Source organism: Fusarium redolens (genome assembly GCF_020744475.1).
Source record: "Fusarium redolens strain MPI-CAGE-AT-0023 chromosome Unknown BKA55scaffold_20, whole genome shotgun sequence".
Taxonomy (NCBI): domain Eukaryota; kingdom Fungi; phylum Ascomycota; class Sordariomycetes; order Hypocreales; family Nectriaceae; genus Fusarium; species Fusarium redolens.
Window position 1 is genome coordinate 461,456 of NW_025763683.1, and position 19,219 is coordinate 480,674.

A 19,219-nucleotide genomic window follows, 5' to 3' on the forward strand; every position below is an offset into this window, starting at 1 on the left:
GGCCAGATTCTGTGTAATTCGGCACATTACAACGAGCCCTTGTTACAATAGGGCGGTGATTCGAACCATCCTCTTGTCGGCTTGAGCTCTACGAAATCACCACTGCCATTGAATCCGAGAAACAAGCCAAGCAGTCAAGCTCCTATGCATCACTCGTCTCTACACCAGCACATCGTCGCCGCCTCTTCATCACTGCATCATTAGCAATCTACAGTCAATGGGTTGGCAATGGAGTCGTCAGCTACTATCTCTCTACCGTTCTAGCTACAGTAGGCATCACTAGCGTCACAGTCCAGACCCTGATCATGGGTTGTCTCCAGATCTGGGGTTTCATTGCAGCATGCGCTGTGCCTTATGCGTTGAGCGACCAGGACGACGACTTCTTCTCATGATCTCTTGTGCGATTATGCTTATTAGCTTTATTCTGATTACAGCTATGTCAGGAAGCTTTGCGCAGACTGGATCGCAATCAGTTGGACTTACCATGATTCCATTCGTGTTTCTCTTTAATGCTGGTTACGCTGTTGCAGTGTAAGCCCACTCTGCTTGCCTACATCCTAAACCGTGTCACTGACGCAGTTCTCGGTAGAACCCCTCTTCAGGTTGCGTACCCTCTTGAGCTCTGGCCATTCCAGCTACGCAGTCGCGGTCTCTCTGTAGCGTGGATGATCATGATCTTGGCACTCATTTTCAACGTGTTTGTCAACCCAATTGCTTTATCAGCCATTGGTTGGAAGTACTATATTGTCTATGTGGCCCTTCTCTTATCTTATGGCCTTGTAATCTTCTTTTTCTATCGCGAGACTCGTGGCCGTACGCTTGAGGAGATCTCTGTCATCTTTGGCGATGCGCCGGATGGTCTCTACTCAGATGAGCTGGATACGAAGCAGGTGGTTGAGGAAGCAGATGCCAAGTATCTAGGTTAAGATATCTACAGAGTATGACTAGCGTGGTGTTATTATTGTGGTTTACAAGCTATTATGAAACTAAGAGCGGCCGCCCTTCAACTTCCTTTGACCCATGCTCCCAATAATATGTCATGAATGACAATCAATGTAATTGAATAATATCGGACTCGAGGTCACATATATATACAGCATAATACTCAAAGATTCATCCCATTCAGGATAGACAGGCTTTTGATCCTTGTAAAAACCTTTCATACACAACCTCGCTCAGCGGGCTGCTTAGTTCATGAGGTCACGAGCGTGACGGCGAGCCTTCTTGCTGCTGTGCTTAGACTTGCAGCCAGTCTTGATGGGTTTAGGGGCAGCAGGGGCAGAAGTCTGGACAGGAGTGGAAGGCTCCTGGGCGGCAGAGGAAGTCTCAACGGGAGCAGCAGCGGAGGTACCAGCGACGGGAGCCTCAGTCTTAGAGGGAGTAGCGGCAGAGCCAGAGCCGGAGCCAGAGTCAGAACCGGAATCGTAGTCAGTGGTGGGAGTACCCTGGGACTTCTCAGCGAGCTTGCCCTGGGTGACCTCAACAGCACCCTTGGTCAGAGCAGGGCCGGGGATGGGATAGCTGGTAGGGTTGCTGTAGATGTCGAACTTGATGCCCTTGTCGTCGGGCTTGTACAGCTCAGTTCCAAGAATACCCTCGGGCTGCTCAGTGCCGGAACCTTCGATCTCGAGGTTGAAGCACTGAGGGTAGTTCTGGGCACCATTCTCTTGGAAACCACCATGGAGAGCAATGATCTCGTGACGGAGGACATAGGCACCGGCCTTGATGTTCTCAGGGATCTGAACGAGCCAGCCGTTGTCGTTGGCAATGAGCTCGTCAGAGCCGTAGGTACCGGGGTTACCGGCCTTGACGAGACCAACCTCGTCGATCTTGAAGAACTTGAGGGTCTCCTTGTCGACGGTCTCAGCCGGCAGAACCGCAAGAGGCCAACATGTCAATGACAGGTCCCTTGTGGCTCTCGAGCCAGTTGGTCCACTTGATGTAGATCTGGTCACCGGCCTTGACCTTGGCGTGGCCCTTGGCGTTCTTAGTACCGCGGTGGCAGATGATGTCTGCAGAGCTGAAGGCATCAGGGGCGACATAACCGTTGTCGGTAGCGGTGGTTGACCAGGCGATGAGGGTCTTGGGGGTCGAGTAGTAGGGAACAGTGGGGGCATCGTAGCCTTCGTAGACAGTGCCAGCAACGTTGATCTGGGAAACGTGACCGTGGGCAGCAACGCCCATGGCACCGGCAACGGCGGCGAGAAGAGTCTTTGAGGTGAAAGAAGGCATTTTGGAAAAAAAGAAGTTGTTGTATAAGAAAGGTGGTTTGTTTGGTTTGTAAAGAGTGGTGATATCCGACTGGCGGTTTAAGTGAATGAATGAATGAAACGACTTCTGTCAAAGAACCGTGAAAGAATGTGCAAGGAGCAAAAAGTGAATGGAATGAACTGCTGAATGAGCCTGAGTGGAGAAAGAGAGTGCTTCGAGGGAGAAAGAAGACGGTTTATATCAATGTTTGGAGACTTGGGCTGCCGGGCAAAGAGCCCCATGGCTAAACGGAACGGTCCTGTCCTGGATAGATTGATGTAGGGGTGTCTTGCTCGGGTCGATATGCCATCAGGGATAAGGCTGATGAGGGTGGTGAAGGTTTACATGGTGTTAGTCAAGGCGGTTTCAGCCCCTATAGCACTATAGATATAATTAATCGAGATATGAGCAGACCATGCACATGTTGAAGTGTTTTTAATAGTAATTAAGTTTAGAGTAGCATTTTACCGACAGTATATTAGAGGCTAGTATCTAGGTCTTCACGATAGTCTGTAGAGGCCTAGGGTAAGATTGATTATTGTCAAGAAATGAATATACGGTCATTTCAGTTGAAAACTGCCAACGCCATCCCAAGCGAAGTGAAATGCCTTTCTTGCTAGCGAGCTGTGCTGGCCATCTCGGCCAACGAACCTCTGTGCCTGAAACCGCGGGGAGACGACAAGATGAAAAAACACAAGCGTTCTTTGTTCCTGCTTTAGCGCTGCAGGGATCATGTCACTGGTGTTTATTTTTCTGCAAGTCCCCATCTCAAGTCCCTTGCAGGCCCAAGCTTTGGGTCAATCATCCTGAGACGATGGCTCCTTACGTCGCTTTCAAGATATCTAGAGTCTAGACGAATGAAGATGAATCTATTAACCGCTGGACAGATTAAATCAACGGATGAATTATCCGAACATAGACAAAAGACCGAGATTCTCAGGTGGCGTCAATCAATTCCGTCTTGACAGGTCAGCTGTGCGTTGCACGCCGTCTTCTTGGGCCGATTGAACCGATCGTGGTGGTATTCCGCGGTGAAACCGTAAGAGCTTCACAATGACGCTAACCCCAAACAGTTCATCCACCCGAGAGTGATAAACTTTAGGGAAATAGTGTGTTTTTATGCTTTTCTAGTGTCGGAAAACCTTCAACTACCGACTCTCAACAAGTGCCATAGAATCGAGTGACAGCCCATGAGATAGCGGTGTAAAATGGTGCCATGTGAACAAATTTTCAACAAAGTGGTATTGTAAATCTCGGATTAGTATTCGCATTCTCTCTTTTTCGCTAACAGACTTTTGTTTTTTTGCCGTCTAAAAGTCCAAGCTTTTGGCGACTTTCTCGCTTAATTTCCCGAATTCCCCTTTAAGCACTTGGCAACCTTTAATTAAAATTTCCCAAGACGAAAGAAAAAGACAAACCAAACAAGTTTGCAGGCGTTGTTCTCCCTAGGGAAAAGATATGCTTACTGCGGCGCAACTTGAGACACAGGGGCCGAATGTGCAGGTGTCTAGCGGGATCCTGAAACCTGACAACCTGGGCGGCCTGGGATAGGAACAAAGAGGAGATGACAGTGACATTTAGGGGCGCTTGAAGCCGAGTCTACAGCTTACGGGTCATCAGCTATTCTATGTTTTTGGTCTTGATGGTATAGGCGCTATGGCTTTATCCGGGGGTGTGAATTTTGCTCTGGCTTATGGTGAGTTTGCAGCTGGCATTTGAGATGAAGACTAATGAGAATGGATAGGCATGTACACTACGCAAGATACCGTCAAGAACCCAATTCGGTTGTTTCAACTGCCAAACACATTATCAGGTGATGCAGCTGTAACTATTATTGTCCAATGCATTCTCACGTGGTTCGTTGAGATGGGACTTGTCAGTTATGACCTTTCGAAACGGTCTGTCCAGCCGATTGGCTTTATTCGAGAACCATTGTGTCAGTGGCTTCGATGGCTATTCTTTCTCCCACCAGCCTCTGATCCAGGCGACTCAGAAGTAGAGGAGAAAGAGCCTCAACCGGAATCCAAGCTCCCTCCTGTACTTACGACAATCGTGCAAGGGGCGCTGAGGGGCTTTACACTCGCTGTCTTGGGCTTCTTTATTCTCTGGCCCCTGAGCGTGGCGGTTTTAACGACCGTTGGAGAACGCGATGGTGGGGATTGGAGACATCAAGATCGGTGGACACCACAAGTTTTCAAGGTTATTCTTGGTGGCGTTCGGGGGTTACTCACGACACCGTTAATGGCCCTGTTCTGGTTGATCAAGGCGGATTGGGAGGGTAATGATGAGAGGACGAATGCATGGACTTCAAGACAGAGTCGGTACATGGCGGAAGTATAGACGTGCATTCCTATGAAAGGGGCGGCGATGGATTGACGGATTCGTGACATTGGATGGGAATATCATACACCACTAACTACTTAATTATGCCGGAGCAGGGTCAATCAACACATTTGCTGCTACTTATCACATTCACTTTAACCCTTTAAGCACGCTCAGTGGATAATCAGTCAGGAAGTCGCCAGTGGATATTTGCAGGGGTACTTTCACTTTAAACATGCTTTCATTGGCTCGCGAAGGAGCAGCAGGGATGCCGGACACTTTAAACAGCCTCTGATTGGTTGCTACGAGGCAGGGGAGACAGCCCGATTTACCAGCGGCTTACCCTATACAAGTTTGGTGATGGGTCTTTTTGGCCGATACAGATCGCTTCAAATGAGTAAAATGCAATTCATTGAAATAAGTCAATTGACAAAGGCTCTTCCTATATTCTAGTGTACTTTTTACTTCGTGCATTAGCATGGCTGAGACATAATGTGTCAAAATCTGTTTTCTCCTTCTATTTTGAACGTAGAGGTCAACCCGGACCCCTCCAACCATTATAAATTTCAAGCTTTTCGAGTGGTGTATGAACAGGATTATTCTCAGGCCGTGAGACTGTGAATCCTGCTGGTCCCCTTGGACGTTCAACCGAGAAGCTGAATACTAACTGAGGTCTTGGGATATGGACTGAGAAAGGGGCTGAGCGAGGCTGGGAGTCCACTTTTGGAATCATAGATGCCCAATTCTTGGACAAATTATGTCCAAGTCAAAGTACAAGTATAAGTCTCTCAACTGGCGAGACTCAAGGATATCTATTCAAGCTTATGATCTGACTCTATAAACACAAGGCGTTCCTTATAATTCTTCGAATCTTCACGAATCTTGTCAAACTTCTCTTTGTTCTTCTCAATAAGCTCTCGGCCCTCTTTCCGATGCTCCTCAGATAGTGGTGGCGGAAGGATACCCGGGGGTGGATTGTACCACTGTTCTTTAGGAACTTTTGTTCCATCAACTCCGCGAAAGACCATCTCTTCCTCCCTATCATAAGGGCCGCGGTCTAATAAAGCTTTTATCAATGCAGGCCTTAAAGCAACTGCATAGTGGATATTGCGATCAGCGTCCAGATAGCGGAAAATCCCGTCACGGCCAAGGTGTACAATGCCTAATAGGTCTGGGGAATGGCGCTCCATTTTATATAGAATGTCGCTCATTTCTTGTTGTTCTGGCGAAAGGTCTTTATATGCAGTGCCGGGGCAAGTTGGCTCGGGATGAGCAAGCTCTTCATGCTTAGAACAAGATTGAGACATAATTGGAGAAGTTCTCGTCGAATGTTGACTGGCGATGAGTTTTAAGAGATAAAGACCCAACATGGCAGTGGGCTTATCTTTAAATAAGCCGCATCCAGTTATGATGACATGTGATGGTCACGAGTTGGAGCTCGATCCTTTTAATTGGTTGAACTAGCAAGTTCTAGAACTGCTGCGCCTTCCCCATAAGCACCTTCGGCCCGTATCAAAGCAAATACCGTGTTGACTCGAGAGATTCGCTTCGACCCACGGGTCGAAGGCTTGTCTATGACAGTACATACATAGCCAATTAACCAGTTATGAAGAGATGGCTCGACAAACTAAAAGATTCGTAAGCTTGTATACGAAGTAACTCTTCAAAAGTCCCATTACGCTCGGCTCCCGGCAAATTTGAATCAAATTACATTCCGAATCCGAAGATAACAACCAACATGCATATGCACTTTACCCACAAAACCGAACGTCTTAACCAACTTGGCGTGCCGAGTTCCGAACCTGATCCGCTAGATCCGCGTTTCACAACCGCACGAGGGTACTGGAGGCATCGCTTGCATCTTTGCACGGCTTAATTGTGGCACCCTCTTGTTATAGTAATACTGGCGCTACCATATTAAATCAAAAGGTTCACTACGGGCCAGTATAAAATAAGTTTAAAGTAAAAGTTAGACTAATCTATAGGCCTTTGTCCGGCAAAATGGTCCAGTGAATTGTCATAGAGTCTTCCTTGCAACAACGTGCCTAATTCAAATAGCGGTAACCATTGTTCTAACGGAGCCTTCCTATAAGGAGAGATTTATGCATGTTGGTTCTCATTTCTCGTAAACTCTGACTATTGTCAACCAACAGCCATGATATGACATCTACGCAGCTTCTAGCATGTGACTGACTTTGAATTTCAGGTATAAAAGCTGCAAGACGTAAAGGGTATCCTACTTGATGCTCGACATATCTACACAGCTCATCTACTCAGAGTTATCGTGTTAAATAATCGCAAAAGCGTCTCGTTATCTTCTATCAATATGAAGACTGGTATAGTCATGCCTATTCACCGTGGTGAAGCTAGAGTCAAAGTCTGATAAGTAGCCAGGATCCTCCTTCCTCACAGTCCTACTTACTGGTAGCTTTGTGAGCGCCACGTACACGGTTGAGATTCCCAAAGATGCTATCTGGGTCACAAACTGGGATCAGCTTCATGAAATGGGCGCAAAATACCCCGACACAGCATTGGTTGAAAAGTATGGTGGCAATGTAATTGAAGTCGATGGAAAAATTGTTCTTGCGACAGATGAGGAAATGACCAAACAGATTGAAGACTTGATTAAAGAGTTGGAAAAGAATGATATGGAGGTCGAAGCAGAGACAGAGACTTCAAACAGGCGAGATGTGGAGATTCCTGGACCCTACCGCCAATGCAGTCACCCTCGCTGCTTTTATGACACTACTTGTCATACGTATACTAATTGTCACATCTGTAGGCGTCCAACTGGTAGAAGAGGGATCTGTATTTAAATTTAATAAACAGTTCTCATGTAGTTTTAAATAAGAAGTATACTATGATGCAATATGTTATAAAACTCCAATGAGCTCTCTATTTACAGCTTAAAAAAACTAACAACCTTCATTATACTCTTTTACATTCTTATTATACTATCCTTTTAGATATCTATAACGCTATTGAACTCATCTTCATTCATAGCCCTAGGTAATATTACTTTGAGTCCGTTATTAGAAAGATACTCAATAATCCCTTTACTGTGTGTGACGTGTATTTCCGAGGAGGTTAGAATTGCCATAGATCTAGATCCTTTGGGGGTCAACTCCTCTGTGATAAACGGTCTTACAGTCCACAGAAATAACTAAAAAGCAACGGATTTGAAGGTTCATAACAGGAAAGGTTATGATAACTGTCAACAAAAACTCCAAGGCCAAGACAAACCGGCAGCCAAAGCCGGCCTCGGCCATCGACCGTACCAAGCACAGCACATCTTCAACGGGAGGGGCTGAGTACGCATGCACGTGCTTCCCTTCCTCCGGCTGAGCATTTTGAGCTAAGTTGCATCCTGGAACTTATCAGACCATAAACCTATGTGTAGTGTATTATAAATCACTCTAGATGTTGTCATAAGGAAGATCTGCTTACACTTTAATAAAAACCCCTGGACTCCCAGACTCTATTTGATCTTCGCGCTCTTCGGCACTATAGGCGTCAGCTGGTTCCTTGTCGTAATAGGCTGGCCCAGTGTCGATTGTGCTCAGTTCATTATCCTCCTGAATTGCGGCAATAGAGAGTCCCCTGGAAGAGATTATATTAAGTCTAAACTCTCCAGCGTCAGCCAACAAACCATTCACTTGTCCTATCTGCACATTCTCCTCGGGCTATCTGAGATAACTCAGCCTTATGATTTATAGTCTCAATATATTGTTTCGCCTTTTGCTGCTGTCAGTATTTTTATGTATGTTACACTTATAGGCAACATTGATATAGCATGGTGGGGTTATAGTTATCTATAAATTGGAACTCTATTGTTGCTTTATATTGGATTTACTGACTTCACTTGAGACAGTGAGGTCTTAGGCTACACTAAAAGCTTACTAGTTAAGAATAGGAAAATGTAATGCTTAACCGCAATCTGTTCTATGGCGGCTTTTAAGGTCATTGAGTTTAACCCTATAATACAACAGCAAGATAGATCTAAGACAGAAAAAATGTATTTCTATATGGGAATTGATAGAGCGGCATGACGGTTCTGATACGGAGGCATGACCTTACAGCGGCATGACTTTCACGGGCTTTGATTCGCTAAATTTTTAATTGTTAGTAGATTATGGATTCTGCCCCCTGCACTAAAAGTACTACAGCTTTAGCTCTCCACATTTTTTCGACCTTAGCTCCGAACCAGCCGTAATAACTCTAGGCGCGTTCCCACGTCTTGACCTCATATCTGTTATCACTTCCATAATGTCTTCCCCTGCAGTGGAACGACGTATAGGCCTTCATAGGCCGCGAAGCTTAAGCCCTAGCAATCAAATACACCGTGAAAAACGACAGCGAACAAGCCGACAAGCCAGTTTTAGCCCTCCTTCACCCGTAAATCGACCGAACTCTGCAAGCAGTTCCGCAGCAAGCATCGGCCAATACTATGGAATAGGCGACGAAGACACGCTAAGCAATCTCTTTGCTTCTTATCCACAGACTTTTTCGACCTTCCCACTGCCCCACGGCTCGCAGGGCCTCCACGAACCTTCGTGGGATCTGCGGTTTGATTACGAGATTCACCTTCTAAATGAGTTTCCACCAGGGAGGACACGACTTCAGCGAGTCAGGGTCCCTATTCCAGGTCCCGAAATCGACCCTCCACCTTTCTCCTCCCCACCAGAGCCAGCCTAACGGCCATCGACCGCAACAAGAGCTGAGTTCGAATCTGCTATGAAAATTGTACGGCAGGTTGTTGGTGAAGGCCAGAGACTGACTATTGACCTTGCTCGGTCATATGAACGAGTGCGTGCATGGCGAGAGCGATGGGGTTGGTCACCGCTCAGCTCAGACGCCTACGAATCTCCTCCACCATACTCTCCACCGCGCAAGTCACCTACACAGATTCTTCAAGTATCACCAAGGGCCGAATCACCGGAATCATTATCTTTTCAACAAATCTCTTCACCTTCTCCAGGCCCAATCCCTAACCCACCTATTCCAGGCGATCCGGCGCCATCGGCTGAAGCTCTCTTCGACTCGGTCAATTTGTTCGGGAAAGAAAACGGGTTTGGCATCGTTCGAAGGAATGCCTATTCATATAAAGGACGACGGATAAGATACTCGCTTCAGTGTGATCGATTTGGACAGCCAGGAGCTTCAAAAGGCGCAGGCCTTCGACAGCGTAAATCTCGGAAGTGTGGCTGTAAGTGGATGGTAATTGCTGAAGCCCTGGAAGAGGGTAAATGGCTTCTACGACAACATCCAAACTTGGAACACAGCCAGCATAACCATGGACCTAGTATCACGTCGTCTGCGCACCCCTCCCATAGACGACTCACTACGCCAGTAAGGGCAACCATTGAATCAACAAGCCGTCGAGTCGGCATCCGGGCTCGTGATGTTCGGGCCGTGGTCGAAGAGCAACATCCTGAATCGTCATTTACTCAGAGGGATATCTACAACGCCCGCGCGCTCATCAACCGGGAAAAGCTAAATGGCTACACACCTACTGCGGCATTAATCAAGCTCTTCGACGAGATGGAGATTCCCTACCTTGTCAAGTGGGCTGATGACCAACCAAACCGTCTACTTCGTCTTGTCTGGACGTTTCCTTATTGCATCCAGATGTGGAAGCGGTTCCCCGAGGTCATAAGCTTTGATAACACATACAATACTAATCGATTCAAGCTTCCCTTATTCCAAGCCACCGGTCAGACCTGTCTTGGGACTGTATTCAACGCAGCCTTCGGCCTGATCGACAATGAGAGAAGAGAAGGCTTCCAATTCCTCGCTGAGAGCATTCGCCAGCTTATAGACCAGCACTCTATTAGGCAACCTGATGTCATTATCACCGACTTCGACGACTCTATGAAGGCCGCCCTCAATGATCAGTTTCCTGATGTGCAGCAACAACTTTGCATCTATCACATTAACTCGAATGTCCTGCTTAAATCGAAGCAGAAGTGGGCTAAGAAACGGAAGAGCAGTAGTAGCCCTGACGCCAGTGACTGGGAGGATTCTGCCCCTCAGACACAGGCTGAGCTCAGCTTTACGGACAAACAGCTGGTCCACGCGCTTACCGTTGACGAGATTCCTCACACCTACCGAGGGGTTCTTATGATGTGGAAGCGTGTACTCTTTGCTGAAACAGAGGAGGTCCATAAGAAGGCGTAGAGAGACCTTTGCAAGAAGTTTAATAACCAAAGAGTCATCCTACGCTATCTCCATAGGACCTATTTGCCGGTTAGGGCCCAGTGGGCACGCTGCTTCCTCCGCAAGCATCACAACTTTAGCATCCGTGTCACCTCCGGAACAGAGGCAAGCAACAACAACATCAAGAGCTATCTCTTGAACGGCATGAGCCACTTGTATCGACTCGTCGAAGCAATGCAGGACATGATGAAAGATCAAGAACGTGACTTCAAGGATGCCTGCGCACGGGATGAGGTTCTTACTGCCCGTGAATATCTAGGATCAAGTGGAGACTACCTAGGTGATCTACCAACAGTGATTTCATCGAAGGCGCTTGGGTTGATAAACAAGCAATATCGTATTGCTCGTAAGGCGATGCCTACCGGGAAGAATCCCTTTCCAGATCCTCTCTCAGACTGTAACGACGACTGCTCGGTTTCTGTCGAGCTTGGGGTCCCTTGTTGTCATAAAGTCTATGCGAAGCTGGGATCTGCAACGTCTTTCACTAGATATGATGTCCATCCACATTGGCGACTACGAGATTCATCATCCCAAGATCCATACCGACGAATTCTTGATCCTAGAATTGCCACTGCTCTACGTGGCAGACCCAAGAATACCGCGCAGCCTGTGCCTTCGAGAATGGCCATCGGCGGGAGCAGCCAAACCGTCAGTCAACTGACCAGCCTAGCAGCAAGACAGCCAGCAGGCCGTAAGCGAGGTCGGCCGCCGCGAATCGTCAATAAATCTACACTCACCAGGGTCTCGTTGGAAGCAAGCCAGCATAGTAACACGCAGGCCAATAGTGAGGTAAGCAGCATATCGACTCAGTGTCAGACACGAAGTCACTCAGCCACCCTCGGATCTGGACGAACAACAGGAGTCCGTGCTAGCGGTCGGAGGACACAACCTAGCATCCGGAGGACGAGGAGTCAATGGGAGCTAGTTGACAGCGATGAAAATATACTTCCTTCTATAGTAGTCAGAGAGTAGAGCGTTAGACGTGTTTCCTGAGCAATAAACAGAGCAAGAATTTTCCATTCAAAATGAGACCTCTTGAGACACCCTACTATGCCAAGATCTTGAGCACTGGGAGAGCTTGAGGTAAGAATAAGATCATGTTAAGAGAGCTGGTCACACTGGGTTCGTCAGGAAGTATTTATGGGTCCGCGAAGAACTGACCAATTGAATGTTATATAAAGTCATGCCGCTGTAAGGTCATGCCTCTGTATCAAAACCGTCATGCCGCTCTATCAATTCCCTTTAGTAATTGTAGAACTCGAAGCCAGAAACAGAGACAGTGCTTGAACTCTTTCTGATATTGTGATTTAGAGGCCGATCGTATGACGAGCTCGAAGGGCGCCTTGTAGGGGCGGTCGGAAAATCTGCCTCGTAGCCACCTTTGCACGCTGACATCGGTATGCATCACTGTATCTGCACACTGGTCGAAGAGATGATCTAGCGCTTGCATAATTAAGGCAAGCTTACACTTGTCTTTTACTGGACTGCAAATTTATTCCCTATCGTGAACGCCTATCCAAAAGGGCTAACCGGTTGTTAAGGGCACCTCCGAAAGGGTTATAAGCATATCGCGTCGTACTTAACTAAACGTTTTATCCCAACGAGTGCATCGCATCCAATTAGTAAGTAGCTCTTTTTTTCCTAGAGTCCCACTAAAGCTAGGTAAGCATTACTACTCATCTAAGCGGCCGCGCTCCTCCGAGACTAGTTTCTAGGCAAATTCCTTAACAGCATCCAGGACGGCTTGCAAGGATCAATCAGGACCCTTTTACAGTGATTATCAATTATTTATAACCAGGATAATCAAGGATCCCTGAATATCGTTGGCCTTCTAACTCTGGAAATTAAGATTATTACAGATATAATTGCATAGTTATTGCTTCCCCCTTATACTTATGCCATTAATCTCCTGGGTATATACTTTCTTTAGATAGCATGACAGTATATTATGACTTATAGACCGCAAATTGCAGTGCTTGCACTCTGCTTTAGTCTAAAGGGCTAGATATGGATGCCATGCAGACCTATCTGCTTACTTCGGCAGCTTATCTAGGTCAGGAAGGTGCAGGGAATTGACAAGGGCATTGAGCTTCTGCCGACGCTTTTTAGATATTCCATGTTTCTCTTTGAGGTGGCATCCAACGCGATCATCATCTGTCTTCAAGGCGAAACCACAGGGTATATAAATGATAGCTTGATATAGAATATCATAGTGAAGCTCTAGTCTCTTGAGCGCCTGAACTTGACTTGGCGTGATATTTTGCTGACGAAGGCCGTTGTTTAAAGGTGCTTGAGTAGACAAACTGAGAAGGTGAGATATTCGGAGAAGAGACTGCTACAAATCCAATCGCTAAGCCATTAGCTACAAGTACAAGACGCGATAGTCGAGGAGAGATCAGACTTAAAGTCAAGTCAACTAATCATTTTAATTACCTATGATTGGCTCTTGCCTACGCGGAATGAGCTCAGCATGGGTGGCACGGATCACCGTGTTATAGAACGGGCCCCGTTTTGCCTTCTGGTAAACATGACCTGAACAGTAACGGGGCCCGTTACGAGTTTTGGAAATCCCTGTCGATTTCTAGACCGTTGATTGGCGCAAAACCCGTAACGGGCCCCGTTATCGACTAGAATACTAGAGTAGGCTGAGAAGTTCCCTGATTCGTGGAGTCTGGCCGCAGGCAGTGTAAAGGCCACCTGCGAGGTGCTCCTCCATCTTGTTGACTTGTTTCAAATATGCTGTTACAGCGTGCCATCTCCATATTCCGCCTCTAGCTAGTCCGTTTCTGCCTGCAGTATAGGCACGAACTAATAATTCCAAGTATGCTGACTCAAGACCATTCTCAGTGCATTTAATAAAGCTATAACCACTTTTTGAACTAGCGATATCATCCTTGACCTTCATTAAATCGACGTTTGGATGCATACCAAACATCAATCGATCACATAGTGCTTCTGCCTGCGTAATGAAATAGTCTGGGAGTTTGCGAAAGTCATTCATTGTTACTTGAAATGTGGAATGAGACACTATCTCGCCGTCGTTGCTCCAGTGGAAAAGCATAGATGGTGGTTCAGTGCGTGCAACGTTACGTCCGAAATCTCGAAGGCTTATCAGCTCTGCCAACGGGTACTGCGAGCCTAAAACCATATACTTGGCTCGGACTTCGTCGAAACACTCGAAATGTCTGGCTTCCGGTCGCTGTGCAATACCAATGAAGCTATATCCACGTAAAGGCAATGCTTGCTCCAGGAATAATATGCGCTGTATATAAATCATCGCCGACAGTTTTGAGCAGTACTGTCAGGCGAGTTGGAATCTCTGACAGTCTGCGGAAAATCCAAGGATGCCGCTGAAATATATAAGCAGTGTAGAGCTTGGTTGCCCGTTGAGAAAACTTTCGGTACTGAGCATGATACACAGTTGAAACAAGAGTTCAAGGAATTGATCGAATGCAAATGCGACAAGGTCCCCTGGTTCATCTGAGAACAGATCCTGATGAGTTCCAGCCGTGTACCCATCAGCATCGTCATCGTAATATCCAGAGTCATCATAGTCGTCTTCGTCGTCTTCGTCTTCAAGCTCCCAAGCTTCAACGTTCTCATCGTCTATCTCGCCATCCTCGGCGCCTTCTTTCCCATCTGATCCTTGACAAGCTCGGATGTTGAGAGGAACGTCAGTGGATTGGCCGCCTATAGGACCAGATTGTGTTCGTACCGGGGGACTTCCCTGTCTTTCCATGACCGGCCAATTCCCCTTCGACACATCGAGATGGTTCCAAATATCGTGCTCCCAAATTCTATCTAGCTGTGTGGAGATCTCGGGCTTTATCTTCACATTCATCATTTCTCGCCGAGAGTTACCCGGCATTCGGTATATTCGCAGGATAAAAGCCAAGAACTGCTTCTGAGTCCTTCGATATCTAATCTCGCTACTCCTCTCTGCCACAAGGCTGAAAGCGATCTCCCGACGACTCTGGAGCCTCGAGCTGAGCAGCCAGCAAAGAAGATTATGACTAGTACAGCGAACCGTATCCTCACAACGGTCTATTACCAAGTCAAGTGCTCTCATGATGCATGAGATCTTCTGTTCGTCCTCTCTTGGGCTTACAAGGTTCGGTGCGCCTTCCGAATTGCCCTGTCCCAAAATGTAGTCTGCGTCAAGACAGTGGCGATCGGGTAGTCTGATCAACGCTCGCAGGACGTCTCGTCGAGACCCTCGGTAGATAGAAGGCCATTTCGTTCTGTCCAGCCACAGGCTTGTAGCGGCAAATGTATCGGTGCCTGTTTCATTGACGGTTGCTCGAGGTTGACTCATAGCTTCTCGATATTGGATTTCCCGATCTATGACTTGTTGTAGATGGGTGGACGCTTCAGATGTAAGACCCTGGAGTGTTTCTTGCGCCTTCTTGGCACAGGATTTTTCTCTCGATCTGTTCGCCTGTTTCTTTGTCTGTATGTTGACTTGGAACCATTTACTACCTTCCCGAGAAGGAAAGAATCGTTGACATGCAACACCTTCTATCCAAGGCAGAGGATCGGCCGCCAGATATCCTATTGACGGTCTTCCTTTGCCTCTGGGATTGACCCAGCCATGAGACTCAGTACAGTGCTCTTGCATCGCCTGAACTTGGCGAATCTTGTAACCATAATTTTTGCATTCGAGCACGTCAAGCTTGGGTGGAGCAAGGCAAGGGATGGGCTCGGTTGTTGGTGGTGGATACTGTAATTGAGATAACTCGACCCGACTTTGTAGCACATTCGGTATCACTTTAGTATCTTCCACCAGCCTACGCCGAGTCCCTGGGTCTATTCCAGGATGCTTTTTGGCAAGATGAGTGGCAATTTCGCGAGCCAAGCAAGCCTGTTGGCACTTCTGACAAACAAGAATCCGATACTCAGACAGAAGCATAAACGGGTATATAGGGTTGGAACGGCCGAGCTCCGTCATAGGCTTGAGTGTCATGGTCTGATGGACACTTCTCAAGAGCTAAAAAATCATTAATTGTTGGCTAGATCTGACATTCATCGTGATATAGACCCTGATGGACAGGAGTCAAAACTCGACGCGCAGCTGTTAAAGTGTTGTCCTGCCTGAACGTGTAACCAAGCACCAATCAGAAATCAAAGTCAACCCCCTATCAAAGTCAAGTCTACCCCTTGTCAAAAATCAAGTCAACCCCCTGTAAAGTGGGGTAAATTAAATCAATTGTACAACAATTGATTTTGGACTGTAGGACTAGGCGTGGCGAGAATCACCCCGAGGTTGAACAAGGGGCACGAGGCTGGGGATGGCGTTGAGTGTCGCGAGCTTCGCGGGGCTGACGGGGCCGCCGGTAGTAGAGGCGATTGAGTAGAGTGGACGGAATGGCTGTGTTGCTGCGCGTGTGTGGGCAGCGGTGTTTACGATGCTGGGGGCTTTCTTAATGAGGGGGCTCTAGGTTGTTCAAGACGGGGTTGAAGAAGAAGTGCTGATGGTATTAAAGAAGATGTATATTGGCCATATGCATAGCGAGGTGTGGCAAGTTGTCATGTATACAAATATACATCGAGACAATGCTCACGTATACGTTAATACGATACTCGGTAGTGGAATTAGACTTACGCCTCCACACATGCCCGGTTCGCAACACCCTCAGCATGTATCGTCGCAGCATTAAGTAACGGCACATTTCCCCTAATATCCTCTTGGCTGGTTACAAAGCCCGGTTCCGTGCTACCTAGGATGATCGCCCGTGCGCCTCGCTCTACTAGCGCCCTCGCCGCCTTGACGAACATGACTTTTGTAGTCGGCGTCACGTTGGCCACCTCCAGCATGCCTCGGTTGACCTCATTGAAAGATGCCCCTGATGTTGGGACAAGAACAGTCAAACCATTGTCGGGAGACTAGAGCCAGCCGATAAAGAAGTCTAGGTTATTTGCTCTCAGCATGGTTACTTTTAGTCCGATGAGGCTGAGGGTTTTGACTTCTGGCAGTTCTGTCCCAACATGCCTAGCCAGAAAGTCTGCTACGTGCAAAAACGGAACTCCTGTTGGCTTCAATGCCTCCTTCAGCTGTTTTGCGACCTTGTGCGCCAGGATCGCGCAGACGACCACCCCATGAACCTTTGGCTTCGTTGGCCCCACGACTAGAGTCTCGATGGGATCCAGGTACGCCTGCGCGAAGGAAGTCCAATCGCCTCGGGTCACATGCTGGACCATTGACTCGAATTCGGCGCTGAAGATGTAGAGAGGGGCAGAGTGGCGGGCGCCAAGCCGGGTAGTAGAGCGTGGTGACGTCGGGCGTCATGCCGCCCAGGAGGAGGAGGGTCTTATTGATGTTGATTAGATTCTTTGGCGGACTTTGAATGTGTTTCTCCTGATGGTTAATTGAATTGGTGCTGGAAGCGCGACAAATAGAGAGGTTGTCAGTCGAAAGGCGTAGAAGTGACATATGAGGTATTGGAGTGCATTGAGTTGCCAACCCCGGCTTAATGGCGACGATTAGTAGCTAGGGTTGCAGTGGTAGTGAACAGGCGTTCAGAAACACCTCCAAGATGTGTGGCCGCGGATGAGGTAGAAAGGATGCTGTTGTAGTAGCAAGATACCCCCTTTCTTCCTCAACCGTCCTCCAGTGCCTGCTGCGGCCAGGCGAGCCAGTCTGCCCAGTAACCGCCCAGATAGCTTCCTATCTCCTGGATTAAGAAGCGACCCGCCTCGCCCACAGCCCAGTAATCCCTCGCTCGGTGCAGCAAGACGGCATAGTGGGCAAGTATCACAATCGCCTCGGGGCGTCTCTGTCGCAGATAGGTGAGGTATTCATACGGTACCCTCACGAGCCACTCTTGGACGACGCCAACCCTTCGCTCGCTCGCAGAGGACTGTGACGAGTCGAGCAGGTACTGCAGGATGTTGACCGTCTCGCAGTACACGTCGGCAACAGCCTGGTCAAGGTCACCGCCCCGCAGCCGTTGGAGGATGCCGGCGCATTCGGTACCGCTGGCGCTCTCATGCGGGCTCGTGGTCATGTAACTCTCGTCCGCGCCATTGATACCAGCGGTCATGCTGCAACCCATTTGCAGGGCCTCAGACGCGGTGAAGCGGATGCCCTGGTTTAGTTCGAAGCATTGTTCAAGCTTGTCCAGGGTCACCGAAAGGGGCCCTCGAGTCGAAAAGGTGTCAAACAAGACGTGGTGCCCGAGAAAGCCGGAAAAGGTGTAGAGAACGTCTGCGTTTTCTCTGTTCACTACGTTGCGGGCGAGGGCGACGCCGGACAGTGCCCTGGTCTGGAGCTTCGTGGCCTCCATGCGAAAGAAACGCTCAAGTCTTTCGTCGCCGTTCTCGAGGGCGACCTTGCTCTTGTGAGCTGCCGCAAGGGCAAGTAGTTGATCCATGAGGTATGGGACTCGGAGGGCCAGTTTGTAGCCTCGCTCTATCGCATAGTGAAAGATGGGTCCTGAAGTCGTCATGCTACTCCTCATGTGGTCCAACAGCTGCAAGTGTGCGAGACTGAACCTGTTCTCCGTGAGTGATAGATTGTCCAAGCAAGGTGGTTGCTCATCAGGATGATGTAGGGAAGCCGTGGCATCATGGGCGACAGGCGTGAGCTGAGGTGTTGTCGGCAGATGTGTCGCGTCTCGACTGGGAACTGACAGAGACGACGCAGGTGTTGGAATATCTGGTGCGTCCCTGAGGTACGAACATTGGCGGCCGGTGGCCACACATCGATCGCAGGCGGGTTTGCCTTCATCGCACTTGATCTTGCGCTGCTTGCAAACACGGCATCCGAGGCGAGACTTGTTATGGGCCCTGCGTGCCATTTCGGACGGGATCGAATTGAGAGCAGTCTATACGGGAGATGGCCGATGAGAGAGGATGGCGAAACCGAGCTTCCGACACGCGAACATTGATGATCGATGGCATCGGTTCAGTCTGGTGCGTAGAGGAAAGTCAGCCGGCCACACCGCCTTAAGGCTTAAGCTTGAGCCACGGTGACTCGCGTTTCTCGGATGGCCGCATTACTATTGGTGGGGGGCATTGCTCGTACTGCTCGGATACAATACGACACTGCCCGTTGACCAATAACAACGATCTTTATGCGACGCCCCATAAAGGCCAAGAGTGTGTGAGTGAAAGGACCACGCGTCTAAGACTCCAACATTCCGAGTCTGGCATAGCTTATTGTACGAAAGCGAAATATATACTTTGGAGAACGTAGACTCCAACTTAGTGGCCATCTTTGATTAATGATACCCTTATTTCCCCCAGTAAAAGATACCCGCCGCTGCAAACATTAGCACCGTGTTAAGGACATACAGTATCCACTCATAAGATAAAGTATATCCAGTATAACCTTGGCAGTATTTAATAACCCAGAAGATAGAGCGCACCAGGATAAACAGGCTTACACCGTAGAGTATCCATACATCTGCTCCCAATAAATAAACTCCGGGCG

The 19,219-nt window shown here is 48.2% G+C and overlaps 9 protein-coding genes across 9 annotated transcripts; 4 read left to right on the top strand and 5 right to left on the bottom strand.

Annotated features, from left to right (window-relative positions):
- Window positions 1–32: 32 nt before the first annotated feature.
- BKA55DRAFT_742920 (general substrate transporter) lies at window positions 33–971 on the top strand. The gene is made up of 2 exons (XM_046201529.1): window positions 33–531; window positions 590–971. Exons 1-2 carry the CDS (start codon window positions 341–343, stop codon window positions 924–926), a joined length of 528 nt encoding a protein of 175 aa, XP_046043656.1. The 5' UTR covers window positions 33–340; the 3' UTR covers window positions 927–971.
- A 2,737-nt stretch (window positions 972–3,708) lies between these two features.
- Window positions 3,709–4,590, top strand: BKA55DRAFT_667430 (uncharacterized protein; the record flags this gene model as incomplete). Its single annotated transcript, XM_046197832.1, has 3 exons — window positions 3,709–3,753; window positions 3,832–3,946; window positions 3,995–4,590. The coding sequence occupies 3 exons, from the start codon at window positions 3,709–3,711 to the stop codon at window positions 4,588–4,590; spliced, it is 756 nt and encodes a 251-aa protein (XP_046043657.1).
- A 493-nt stretch (window positions 4,591–5,083) lies between these two features.
- BKA55DRAFT_581552 (uncharacterized protein) lies at window positions 5,084–5,379 on the bottom strand. Its single transcript, XM_046194053.1, has one exon. It carries the CDS (start codon window positions 5,303–5,305, stop codon window positions 5,108–5,110), a length of 198 nt encoding a protein of 65 aa, XP_046043658.1. The 5' UTR covers window positions 5,306–5,379; the 3' UTR covers window positions 5,084–5,107.
- Window positions 5,380–5,384: 5 nt separating this feature from the next.
- BKA55DRAFT_695964 (uncharacterized protein) lies at window positions 5,385–5,879 on the bottom strand (the record flags this gene model as incomplete). The annotated part of the gene is made up of 1 exon (XM_046200216.1): window positions 5,385–5,879. The coding sequence occupies one exon, from the start codon at window positions 5,877–5,879 to the stop codon at window positions 5,385–5,387; it is 495 nt and encodes a 164-aa protein (XP_046043659.1).
- Window positions 5,880–6,898: 1,019 nt separating this feature from the next.
- On the top strand, window positions 6,899–7,369 carry BKA55DRAFT_695965 (uncharacterized protein; the record flags this gene model as incomplete). The annotated part of the gene is made up of 3 exons (XM_046200217.1): window positions 6,899–6,908; window positions 6,967–7,262; window positions 7,355–7,369. The coding sequence occupies 3 exons, from the start codon at window positions 6,899–6,901 to the stop codon at window positions 7,367–7,369; spliced, it is 321 nt and encodes a 106-aa protein (XP_046043660.1).
- Window positions 7,370–11,351: 3,982 nt separating this feature from the next.
- BKA55DRAFT_524745 (uncharacterized protein) lies at window positions 11,352–11,713 on the top strand (the record flags this gene model as incomplete). The annotated part of the gene is made up of 3 exons (XM_046188735.1): window positions 11,352–11,479; window positions 11,529–11,577; window positions 11,621–11,713. Coding segments are annotated over 3 exons (270 nt in total), but the record flags the coding sequence as incomplete, so codon positions are not given.
- Window positions 11,714–13,423: 1,710 nt separating this feature from the next.
- On the bottom strand, window positions 13,424–15,751 carry BKA55DRAFT_544848 (uncharacterized protein; the record flags this gene model as incomplete). Its single annotated transcript, XM_046190758.1, has 2 exons — window positions 13,424–14,006; window positions 14,304–15,751. The coding sequence occupies 2 exons, from the start codon at window positions 15,749–15,751 to the stop codon at window positions 13,424–13,426; spliced, it is 2,031 nt and encodes a 676-aa protein (XP_046043662.1).
- A 394-nt stretch (window positions 15,752–16,145) lies between these two features.
- On the bottom strand, window positions 16,146–16,986 carry BKA55DRAFT_680158 (uncharacterized protein; the record flags this gene model as incomplete). Its single annotated transcript, XM_046198208.1, has 2 exons — window positions 16,146–16,671; window positions 16,723–16,986. The coding sequence occupies 2 exons, from the start codon at window positions 16,984–16,986 to the stop codon at window positions 16,387–16,389; spliced, it is 549 nt and encodes a 182-aa protein (XP_046043663.1). The 3' UTR covers window positions 16,146–16,386.
- Window positions 16,987–17,384: 398 nt separating this feature from the next.
- BKA55DRAFT_524565 (uncharacterized protein) lies at window positions 17,385–18,584 on the bottom strand (the record flags this gene model as incomplete). Its single annotated transcript, XM_046188725.1, has 2 exons — window positions 17,385–17,763; window positions 17,857–18,584. 2 exons carry the CDS (start codon window positions 18,582–18,584, stop codon window positions 17,385–17,387), a joined length of 1,107 nt encoding a protein of 368 aa, XP_046043664.1.
- Window positions 18,585–19,219: the final 635 nt, after the last annotated feature.

What these genes read in the sequence shown, in the direction of transcription:
- BKA55DRAFT_742920 (XM_046201529.1), top strand. Translation starts at nt 341, where the DNA reads ATGCGCTGTGCCTTATGCGTTGAGCGACCAGGACGACGACTTCTTCTC. An exon ending in GCTGGTTACGCTGTTGCAGT is followed by an intron (nt 532 to 589) that starts GTAAGCCCACTC and finishes AGTTCTCGGTAG; the next exon opens with AACCCCTCTTCAGGTTGCGT.
- BKA55DRAFT_581552 (XM_046194053.1), bottom strand. Translation starts at nt 5,305, where the DNA reads ATGATTCCAAAAGTGGACTCCCAGCCTCGCTCAGCCCCTTTCTCAGTC.